The sequence below is a fragment of the Diabrotica undecimpunctata genome, chromosome 2, assembly GCF_040954645.1.
Source record: "Diabrotica undecimpunctata isolate CICGRU chromosome 2, icDiaUnde3, whole genome shotgun sequence".
NCBI classification, from domain to species: Eukaryota; Metazoa; Arthropoda; class Insecta; order Coleoptera; family Chrysomelidae; genus Diabrotica; species Diabrotica undecimpunctata.
The window spans coordinates 8,023,178-8,035,729 of NC_092804.1; the positions used below are offsets into that span (position 1 = coordinate 8,023,178).

Here is a 12,552-nt window from a genome sequence, read left to right on the forward strand (position 1 = left end):
TATTGAAGTTATATGTTATAGGCGTTTTGCCCAGTAGTAGTCTTCATAATATATGATAAGTAAATTCTTAAGCTCTATTGAAGTAGTCGAAAAATTTTAGATATTATAATTAGACAACATGAAAGCTGCTCTTGTAGTACTTCTTTTTGTATTTAGTTCCGTAAATTGCAACTTGGAATTAAGGGTAAGTATGACTTTTGGTGGTAATATTTTAATATAAATTTAAAAATATTAATCAAAGTATATATAATAATAAATAACCGTGTATAATTCAAACATTGTAAAACTATATCGAGTAATATTTTAATAATTAAAGTCCATTCACCTGCAAACCTGCACTTAATAAATTGTTGAATAATATATTTTTCCAATTGAACTTTCTAAGTGTTGCAATAATGGCCTAGAATAAATTGTAGTGTAAGCTCATAGTTTAAATTGTGTGAGTAATATAGAAGCATTAACCTCTGTGCTGAGGTATACATTATTTGTGAAATTATAAATTGGGGATTTGAGCTCATTTGAGGGCAGTCTATTGTAGAAAGTTACCTAGCCAACAACTAGAGTGTAATTATCAGTAGCTGTCAATAAAACTATAATTTTTACTCCACGATTTCAACATTTTATTGTATTAGCATCGTCGATCGAGAAGAATCGGACAAAGGGGCAATACAAAACAATTCGATTCTCATAACTATAATCGAATCTGTCCAGGAACTCTATAAATGTTATCTGAAATTATGACCGGTTCAAGAAAAGGCGTGCAACTTCTTCAAACAAATCAAATGTTTACCGTTATAATTGATGGATTCGACCGTTACTTGATGGAAATTCATTTTATGTAACAATAAAACACTGAAAACTTTGTTTTCAAACTTCCACAAAATTTATTTTAAATTCTTATCACTACAGCTGTTTCGGCTGATTGCCTTTCTCAAGTGATCTGTTTTTGGTATGGGTTTACACTTTATAGTCTCTAATGAAATAGGTTGAGGAGGGGAGAACTGTTTGTCTCAAGCTGGTCATTCAGAATTATAATATCTGTGTTTTTTAATTTGTTGATTTCCATAGATTCTAACAAAGATAGCTTGAGGCCTTTAGTTTAAATAAGGAGAATTTTAAATTTGTCATTAAAAGAATGATTATGATCTAGAAGGTGAAGTGCGTATGTAGAATCTGTTTTTCTATTATTCATAGCCCTTTTATGTTCTGCTATTCGTTTATTAAAATTTCTACCTGTTTGACCAATGTAAGTTTTTGGGCAGTCGCCACATTTAAGTCGCCAGCTTTCAGAACAAATAACAACCTAGGCAAATATATTAAAAACAACAAGAGCCAACATAAAAAACACTTTCACAGTGGTGTGTACAAACTTAAATGTGGCGACTGCCCAAAAACTTACATTGGTCAAACAGGTTGAAATTTTAATAAACGAATAGCAGAACATAAAAGGGCTTTCAATAATAGAAAAACAGATTCTACATACGCACTTCACCTTTTAGATCATAATCATTCTTTTAATGACGAATTTAAAATTCTCCACATTCAAAATAAAGGCCTTAAGCTATCTTTGTTAGAATCTATGGAAATCAACAAATTAAAAAACACAGATATAATTCTGAATGACCAGCTTGAGACAAACAGTTCTCCCCTCCTCAACCTATTTCATTAGAGACTATAAAGTGTAAACCCATACCAAAAACAGATCACTTGAGAAAGGCAATCAGCCGAAACAGCTGTAGTGATAAGAATTTAAAATAAATTTTGTGGAAGTTTGAAAACAAAGTTTTCAGTGTTTTATTGTTTACCGTTATATTTTGTGTTGCCCTAAACTGTCTAGAATAGTCTTTTAAGGAGTATATCATTAACGTTCAAGTATATTTTTTGTTGTTTTCTGTTTAACATCAGTTCTTTTTTAAACTATATATTCAAAACTTACGGATTCAACACCTTCAAATAGAACATAAAGATCACGTAGCCTTTCCTAGATAATAATGGAAAAGAAATATTAAGAAACTAAGAGTTAACTCTGGACTACCTTATATTACAGAAGGCAACAAAGAAAAACGTGGGAAGACTTTAAAACCTGCATGTGGAGAAAAATATCGTACAAAATGCAGCCAAAAATTCAGCAATGCTGATAGATATGATATACATTCACGTTTCTGGAATTTGAAAGACAACGATCTTCAAAGACAATTTGTTGCTTCCCATTTGGAAAATTGGTTACTAAATACAGAAGAACGGTTAAGGGCAGTAACTGCGGTATGAATATAGCATATTTTTTAACAATACACGGTGTAAAAGTCTGCAATAAGTTTTTCATGAATACCTTCGACATTTGCGACAAATTTATTAGAACAACTTGGAGAAAATCAGATGGTAAAGGATCTGTGTTCACTTACTTTAGCACAAATGTATCGCTACTACAAACTACAGGAAGAGAGTAAAGGAAAGCCTGTGGCTAAAAAATGCACTTTTCAAAACTGAGTTTAACATAACTTTCTTTCAGCCGAAAAAAGATCAGTGCGCGGTTTGTGAATCATATAAAAATTCTTCTGCTGAGCAGCAAGCCACTCTTGATCAAACTTGTAATAAACATATCTATAATAAAATTAATAGCAGAGAAGAAAAAGCACAAGATGTAGCAAGAGCAAAAGATGATTCTCAAGTATTGGTAGCTTGTTTTAATTTGCATCCTTCCTACACCTTGTGGAGATGTTTCAAGCTTCTATTATAAATGCCGCCTGAACTGCTTCAACTTTACAATTTTTCAGATGGTACCAAAGGGGTGGTTACTGTTACTTTTGGCACGAGGCTATCGCTAACCGCGGCTCAAACGAAATAGCTACGTGTCTGTTTGATTACCTTTCAACTCATTGTAATGATAAAGACTTTATATTTTATAGCGAAAATTATGTTGGGCAAAATAAAAATAAATTTATAGTTACCATGTATCTCTTTGCAATTGCAAAAATTAATATTAAATCAATCACACATAAATTTTTAACAGTGGGACATACCCAAAATGAAGGGGACGCCATGCACGCTACTATTTAGAGGCAAAAAAAAATACTTTTCCCCATTTATGTTCCTGCACAATGGCCTGTCATCATAAGGTTTGCAAAAAAAGAGGGAAATCCTTAAAAAGTAAAGGAAATGTCAACAGAAGACTTTTATGACTTTAAAGATCTCAATTCAAAAATTGGAGGAAATTTTACAAAGAATACAAAGGTGAAAAGGTAGTCTGAAATGATATCCAAGTTATTAAAGGTGTCAAAAGCAATTCTGGATCTTTCTTCTATAAAACGGATAAAAATGCCGATGAGTTCTAAGAGGTCCATTTTAAAGCATTGACAAGGGGGCGCTCAGCAACTGTGGAAGCAGTAATCGATTTAAAAAAGGCTTACATAAAGCCACCATCGATATCCGCAAAAACCAAGCAACACCTTTTGGAACTGTGCAATAAAAACTTAATAATACCTGTTCATCACAATTTTTATAAGCACTTGGTTAATAGTAATTAAAAAAATGTTTGTACATACTTGTAATGATAATAAAAATTTTTTTTTCAAGAACTAGTTGATTTTTTATTATGTTGCCATTATTATTTCGTAAGTGAAAAAAGTATTAAAGTAACTGTGAAGATATTTACAAATCTGTTATTTCGGAATTTAATCTTTTTTTATAATTTATTTAATTTATATGAAACGCAACTATATATATGTACATAGTGGAAATACAATACATATTATATTATGTAGACATTTTTATTGCCATTAACTGTATTTTTATTTTCTCTAGTACCTAGATCGAATCTTCAGACAAAAAATTATTTATTATGTGTTTACCATTTCAGTTCTATGCACATGACATGCTCAAAGGAATACACGATTGGCATAGACTCTGTAAATTGTATTCAGGAACAACTACAGAGCTCATTGAAGGTGTTAAAAAGGGACAGTTTCCCGATGATGAATCATCAATACAGGTAATAAATTTTCACAAAATAGAATCATAAATGAGTTATTGAGGTAAATGTTTTTCTGTAACGCAAGTAATTTATATAATTACTTGTTTGGTTCTTTTCTTAAATGTGCGAATTAAATAACAAATGGTAAGGTCTATCTATAAGGAGTATCAAAAATCGTAAATCCCTGTCACCTTAGATTGTGTACTTTAATATTTGTTTTTTCAGGATTCGCACTCATTGCTCTCATCTTTTTATTCATATTTCCCTTTATAGTCCCATTTAATCTATTCTATCTATCTATTTTGTCTTTCTTAGGTGACCTGTTTTTATTAGTTCTTTTCTGGGTTTCTATTATCCTCTCATATGAAGTGAAAGGAATCAGCATTTTTTCTAAACACCTACAGTACTGTACGAATTAATGGAATCACAAGCTGTTATAATGAAAAAACAGTTTATTTAGAAAAAACAATTATTTTGACAAAACTATAAAGGTAATCTTACATCATTTAGCAGAAAATATGTCCCGCTTTGGCAGCAATTACAGCTTTTATCCGTTTTGGCATAGATTCTACGAGCTTCTGACAGTGTCCAAATATCCTTTCAGCTCGAAACCAACCCTGAATGACCGGTTTCATCGTTTTTATTTTTGTAATAAAGTCGATTTTGTGCAGTCTATCTTTGCAAATGGCCCATACATTTTCAATGGGGTTTAGGTCTGGCGAATTACCCGGCCAATCTAAAACATTGATCATCTTCTTTTTGAAATGTTCTATCATTTGCTTTGACATTTGACAGGGAGGACAATCCTGTTGAAGAATTGCTCCTCCTTGGGGCTGACATTTTTGGAGTTCAAACGCTGTTCCAACATGGATTTGTATTTTTGGCTGTTCATTATGCCTTCGATTGGTACCAAAGATCCAACTCCCATGTATGAAAAACATCCCCAAAACATTTTTTTAACTGGATGTTTTATGGTTTTATCAATATTAAATGGTGTAAGGTTTTCATTGCCTATTGTATATTGTTTCATTGTATAAAGTGAGTTTCATCTGTAAATAAGACTTTTTTCCAGTCGTCTATAGTCAAATTAGCGTAGTTTTTGGCCCACAATAGCCTTTGTTTATTCATTCGTTTAGTTAAAAGCTGTTTTTTCTGTGGACGAAGGATTGCCCTTCTACCATTTTCCAAAAGTATTTTCCGAACAGTTGAGTCATGAATCATTACACCCGATGCTGCTAGATCTGGTTGGAGCTCTTGGCTTGTTTTTCTTGGGTCCAATTTGCTTCTCTTCCGTTCACTGACATAATATGACAACATCTGATCTTTGCGATCAATCCCTGATATGTAATTGTTATACTGCACAATAGCATTCGGCTTTTTGATCATCTGTCTTCTCTTGTTCTGTAGACTAATCATTTCACCGCTAAATTCTGTAGAAATAAAATATATTTCTCTGTTGTCACGCCACTTTCTCCCCCTCTAGCCAATTTTATGTTTATTACTTTTGTCGTGTTTCCTTTTCCGTTTAATCTTAACGTACCAGTTACGTAAGTTTTTTTATCAAAAGTTCTTTACTTTTGTAATATTTGTCCATAAATAATGGACAATTAAAATAATTTCCCATCAATGAAAATACTACATGAGCGACATGCCCCATGTCTTCCTGCATATCTTTCTCTGCTGCACTGTATATTCTTAATTTTAATGTATGTCCATCTGGTTCAGTTATATTATACAGTTTTATTTCAAATTTATGTAGCTTGTTTTTGATATATTGTCTAAATGCTAAGCGCCCTCGCCAAAGAACCATTAACTTGTCTAAGAAAGGCTTTTTTTGGATTTGGATAATAAATTTGGTCAATTCGTTCGTTAAAAAAATCCTGTAGCTGCCTAATCTTATTCAGGTGATCGTTATAACCTGGCAGGCGTACCAACCAGGTTGTAGTGTTGGCGAAAATGCAAACATCTTAAGATTGTAAGAAAATGATTTCTACTCATAGACTGTCTAAAACATGAAAGATTGTATAAGTTATCAATTTTCCAATAATCTTAAATACTATTTAATTGAACCACATATTGCCTACGTGAAATCATAAACCCAAACATACTTTTAGTGATGAAACGGTTAACGGTTTCCCGGTAGTTATTCTGGAGTGTTCTTTTAATTTTTCGCCCAAAAACAATTTTCAGCGTACATATTGGTTGTGGCAACTATATGTTCAAGAATGTCATCAGTAAAGAATAATTGGAAAAAAGCATACGGGTTACCTATAAGTAAACTTGTCTTTAGCCCAAGATTACCAGAAAATTGAAAATTATTAAAATTTGGTAAATCACTCCACAATAGCAGATTATTTATGTTACTTATATTTTTATTTAAACGAGCATGTGAATCGTTAAAATTTTGTAAATTAGATTCATCTACGGCTACTGCATCGTAGGAACTTATGAGGAGCTCATCGTTGCAGTTGTTCGGAGCAGTTGTTCGGATAACTTACATAGATTTATAGGTTTTTTATAGTCCTTTCGAGCACGTTTAGGTCTAGATGGTCCTGCAGTTTCACTGTCCATATTGAATACACTTTACAAACTATTAGAAAACCAGAACTGTAAATATCATTTAAAAATATCTAGCAATAGGCCGAAATAAACTAAACAACACTTCTTAAAGGCTTAAGCTATACTGAATCAATTATGTTATATGGTGCACTTGACCCAAGAGTTGAGTCATCGAGTCAAGGTCGTTATTTTCTTTTCATGAGTAGAACGATAATTGTTCTAATTATTCTCATTTGCACCTTCTTGTATGGTTGGTCCAATGACCAGTTTCTTGAATCATTGTAGGTACAAACCAAAAACAATTAGCAAATATCTTCGGAACATCTACATTTTTCTGCAAAAAATTCGGAATATTTACATTTTTTTTTAGTGTTCATTTGACTTGGACTTCGGCTTCTTTATCGTCCGAAGTGTCACTTAGCGTATGATCGATTACTCTATGATCATCTTGGTAGTCCAGATAATCGTCTGAATCATCTACCGGTCCATTTGGTCAATTTCTAAATCTTCCTCTTCAAACTCATTCAGGCATTGTAATTTTTTTTTCAAATTTGGGATTATCTACGTGGTCTTTTTGGTTCGGAAGAATCTTTCGAGTAGTCGTAAAATGTCTTGTCAGTTTGATGGAAATATGTGCCTGCGATAAACTGTAATTTTTATACGTAATTCGAAATACGTGTATAAATACCACATATTTATTATTATGTCTTATTTCCAACGAAGTACAAGAACCAACTGAAGAAAATAGCGTTACTGTTGAAATTAGTCTTTAAGAGGAAGATAGCTCGAGGGCAGGAAGTCTATTTTAATTAATAAGATGGTGAGGGCAACACGAATATTTGTATGTGTCCAAGAGACACATAAGACCTTAAGATTAAGCGTTAGTATGCAATACAATAAAGTACCTTTTTTACTATTAATTACCAATACTCTTTTCCAGCGATATAATTTCTGCCTTTGGAGTGAAGCAGGGGAGGTAAAAAAACTAATATATTCACAAATAAAAAGATACTTATTTTATTTTTTTACTCGTAGTTGGACTCAGATTATAGGATAATCGTACCAAAAATGATGACCTACTTAACTGATGTTACAAAACAGGATGCTGTGCACTATATTAAATGTAATGAAATGGCTCTCGGTTTGGGTAAGTATCCACAAATATATTTTATTTATATTTTACAAAGAAAAGGGTAAACAAGTTCATTGTTTTTTTTTGTAAATTGCCTCTTCTTATTCTTATGTATACATGACTATATCTGTTCATCAATTTGCTTTCAGTAAGTTGTCGTTCTATCGTTTCCGCGGACTTCCTATTGATCGTCTTCCTATTGGGGAACCATCTTTTGCCGTCTTTACTACTTTATTTGTTGTTATATTAGTTGTGATATTAGGCTTATATGAATGTTTCCATTCTACTCTTCTACTTAATTTCCAGTTTTGGATGTTCTCTACTATATCATCTTTGTCGTATATCTGTACTTCTACTTTGTCACGTAGTGGCATATCAATTTTTCTGTTTCAATATCAGCTGTTTTTAACATTTTATTTTAATCTCGCTGTGTCGAGTCATGTTACCAATATTTTTATTCCTCGTCTTCTTCTTCTTCTTCTTTTGGCATCATAACCCTGGATGGGTCTTTGCCTGTCTGGCTATGTCCTTCCATTCAGATCTCTCTTGTGTCCTTCTTCCTCTTGTACCGGGCCATATACTTTCCTCAGTATTTTTCTCTCGAATGTCCTGAGTTGGGCTTCATCTTTTTTCGTCATTACCCAAGTTTCACATCCATAGGTTACTACGGGTCTAATCAGTGTTCTGTAGATAGTCATTTTTGTTCTTTTGTCTAATAATTTCGATGTCGTCAATCTTTTATTAGCATAGTATGTACGATTCCCGCTGGAAATACGTGCATTAATTTCGCTACTTACGGAGTTCTTCTGATTGATTTCTGTGCCGAGATATGTAAAGGCATCCACTCGTTCGATAGTATAGTTGTCTTTTGTAATATTATTTTCATTGTCAGTTATTCTTTTGACTGTCATATACTTCGTTTTTGCTTCGTTTATTTTGAGACCTCTTTTTCTTGCTTCAGGATCAATTTGTTTAAACACTTCCATTAGTCGTGGCTTATTCCTACTAATGATGGCTACATCGTCTGAATTTTTATTCCTCTATTCCTCAATATTGTTTCACTCTTTTTCGAGATTTCGCTAAAGATGACGAAAATAAACAACCATCAGATGTGACGACAAACGAAGAAATAAATATTGAAAAGGAAGAGGTTAAGGAAATATTAAGTAAGTTAAAAATAGAAAATCACCAAGAAAAGAAAAAATACCGAGTGAACTCCCAAAGTATGGAGGACTAGATCTGACCAAACAACTATTAAAACTGATCCAAAAACTAATAGAACAAAACAGAATATCACAAGAATAAAGATAAAGCATCATAATACAACTCTTTAAAATGAGGGCAAATCGCACCCGGAGGACTACAGAAGAATAAACATATCTTCAATCACAATATTAAGATTTACAATTTAAAAATAAAAATTTACAAAATGTAGTGTTTTTCCAAAATTACAAAAACAAAATTATGAATTTTATAGTTTACTTTTAAAATAAATTGTTACAGGTGATTCAATGAAACGGCACGATTTGGCAACACTGCTGACGAAAAATTATTTAGAAGCTGCGGGATTGCGACGTAAACGCTGTGAAGCTAGAGTAGAGAGTGGGAAGTTTAGTTATGATGGAGAAGTGGTCGGGTAAACAACGCGCATTTGCTGTAAAATGGCGTTTCGTTTACATTACCATTTGGCGCCCGCACTCCAGTTCCGTCTAACAAATCTATTCAGACCTGGATTAGAAACTTTAAAAGTAGTGGTTCAACATCACAAAAAAGAGGTAGCAGTATTAGAACTGCTTGTTAACCACAGAATATTTAAGTGGTACAAAACTAATTACTCGCGAATCCTAGAAGATCCAATCTTCTATGATCCAGATCTTTCTATGCGCCAGGGCATCGAAAGAGTAGTACTTGAGTTGCTGGCAAAACGATAAATGACATCCTAATAAAGTTAACATTTGAATCGAAATAGCCAGAAGTAAATACTTCACAATGAAAGCGGTATTCTGTAATAGAGATCTGAGTGTTACTACTCCATGACATTGAGGAAACTTTGGATGAAGATTAGGAATCGGTCGAAAGAAGTTCTCTTGGTTGCCAAACTTACGCCATTGGCTCAGGGCTCAGTATCAGGGATACCAGCAAAATTATACGATTAGCACAAGATAGAGAAGAATTTCAGTTAATGGTCACAAACCTCCGACGAGGGGACGAAGAAAATAAAATGTATGATAATAGTGACAGTTTACAGACAACTAGAGAAAACTAATATATTATATGTATTTAGGCTTAGATTAGTTGAGATCTTTCTTGTATTTTTGTAACTATTATTTTATTTTTATTTTGCATTTACTCATTATTTGCTTCTAATATACTTTTGTTTTTCTGAATTTTTTTAATCTTTTTTTACATTTTTTTAGCTGATAAGGACCCTGTACAGAAAATATGGGAAATGGAGAAGTGTGTCTACAAAAGAATCGATAATAAGGTAAAAGATGATTTTTCGGGTGTTTCTCTTTTGATATTGTTTAAAAACTGTATATTTTACGCTAATATGTAATTATTAAATGTTTTAGCGGTTCATCTATTACTAAAGAAATGCAATTCCAAGAAGTATAGGACTAAGATCATGAAATTTTTCTCCTCCATTCTACCAATCAACGAATAGTGACATTTTTTAATTAACATTTTTAAATAAACTTATAAAGAGCTCTAATATTATTTTATTCTTCACATTCCTTGTTAACGACAGGACAATCTGATACAGAATGTTGTACCAAGACTTCGCTCCATTTTTGCTTGTCTTTTTAGTCCAATTCTTGCATGTTTTCGACATTTATGACTTTAGTCATGTTTCCAATTGGCTTTTGTGCTTTCTCTTTTTAGACGTCCTGTTTGCTGCTACTTTGTTAATTGCTTAGGTAGTCTTGTTTATGACAAAGTTGTATTTTACCGTACCATTTCAACTTCTTTTTTTTTTCATATTATCGATAATGGTACCATACAATGGTTCCTATAATTAAATGATTTAGTTTTTCATGTAGAAAATATAAAATTATACACTCAACTATATCAATTTTATTTTCTTATTAATTATATCCTTCCTTCTGTGGCATATAAGTACATTATTATCACACCTTTGCGGTATTCGTGATTTATATATGACCCTAACAAAGAAAACAGGCAACATTGGGAGTAAGTTTTACCGCAGCCTCTTAAATAATAAAGTGTTAACCTCAGTTGATTGTTTGGATTCCGTTTGTCACCTCCAATTAAAACTCCATCTGTGTTACTTATCGATTTTTCCTTTTCTTTAGCCTACTACATCCTACTTCACACTAGTAATGTATCTGTTTTTGCTCCGAATTCGGTAACTCGATAACGTAGTATTCTTAGACGTTTTTCACTTTAGAACTTAACCTAGATACTGTGTATATTTATCCAAAAATTTTAGTGCATATTTGGTAACTAGCTATTTTTACTACACAAAAACAATGTGTAGGTAATAATTTGTGGACAAATTAACAGATGAAACAAACATCACAAAAGAAATAAACGTAAGCAGGAAAATTTGTACACAATCAAAAAATTATAAAAAGATAAGAATGATAAATGATTTGAGTTTATAATCACGAAAAATGCAACAACAAAGAAAGAAATTAAACAAAGATTAGTACAAACAACAACAGCAATCCAACAACGTAACCCAGTATGGTGGGATAGACACCTAAATATGAAGACAAATCCACATATTTATAAAACATGAGTGCGAAGTATTATATGTGGCAGAAAATTGGATTATAAACAAGAAAAACAACAGTAAGATAGTAGCAATAGTAAGATAATGACAAAATAAAACAAAGAACATAAATAGAAACAGACATACTAACATATTTAGAACAAAAAAGACTAGAGTGGTATGGACATGTAAGAAGATCTAGCAACAGCAGATGAATAAAGAGAAAAACCGAATGGAGCCCTATAGGAAAGAGGAAAAAAAGACGACCCCGAAGATCCTGAAGGAACGAAGTAGATGACGCCATGAGTAAAAGAGGCCTAAACGATTGAGAATGGGACAACAGAGAAAGATGGAAAGGGTTGAGCAAGGGAAGGCAGTGAATACTTGTAGAATCCCCGAATATATATATATATATATATATATATATATATATATATATATATATATATATGAAAAAATGAACTAAAAAAATGAAATGGATAAAAACAATCACGATATCAATACTGACATTGGCGAATAAAAAAAAAAACATAGAAGCTTAAAGATTTAAAAATTTGGTTTAATTTCTTTTAACTTTGAGGATTTTTCTTCCCAACATTTAGTCCAATTACAAATCAGCTTTTGTTTAAACTACGGATTGAGATCTTCTGCTAATGGCTTTATTATCGGTCTGATATTTGGGGAATTTGCTACTTCTCGAGCATTTTTATCAGCTAGTTCGTTTCCTCTAATGCCTATATGCGATGGTACCGACACGAAGACTAATGTTTTGTTTTTCAGCTGCTGCATCTTGTTTTTGATTAATTTAGCAATCATGTTGCAGGTGTACATTTTTGACAGTTTATGGAGGGAATTGATTAAGTTAGTAATAATAAGGCATTTATCTAGTTTGACTGTTTGTATGTGATTTAGAGCTCTGTATAATGCATATATTTCTCTAGTTATCACAGTGGATTTTGTGGGCAATTTGAAACTATTTATTATGTCTCTTATAACAAATGATGATTACACCAGAAGTTGTTTTAGATGCATCTGTGTAAAGTTGGATATATTCAGGGAAAGAAGAAAGTATTCTATTATAATTGCTTATAATTATTTGTGGATTAGTTTCAGATTTATGATATGATGATAGTTCTAAATTTAAAATAGGCAAAG

General features: G+C 32.2%; 1 protein-coding gene across 1 annotated transcript; it reads left to right on the forward strand.

The window, feature by feature from the left end:
* Positions 1–10,370, forward strand: LOC140434138 (uncharacterized). Its single transcript, XM_072522191.1, has 6 exons — positions 1–184; positions 3,857–3,988; positions 7,470–7,505; positions 7,565–7,676; positions 10,079–10,146; positions 10,235–10,370. Exons 1-6 carry the CDS (start codon positions 119–121, stop codon positions 10,250–10,252), a joined length of 432 nt encoding a protein of 143 aa, XP_072378292.1. The 5' UTR covers positions 1–118; the 3' UTR covers positions 10,253–10,370.
* The last annotated feature ends 2,182 nt before the right edge of the window (positions 10,371–12,552 follow it).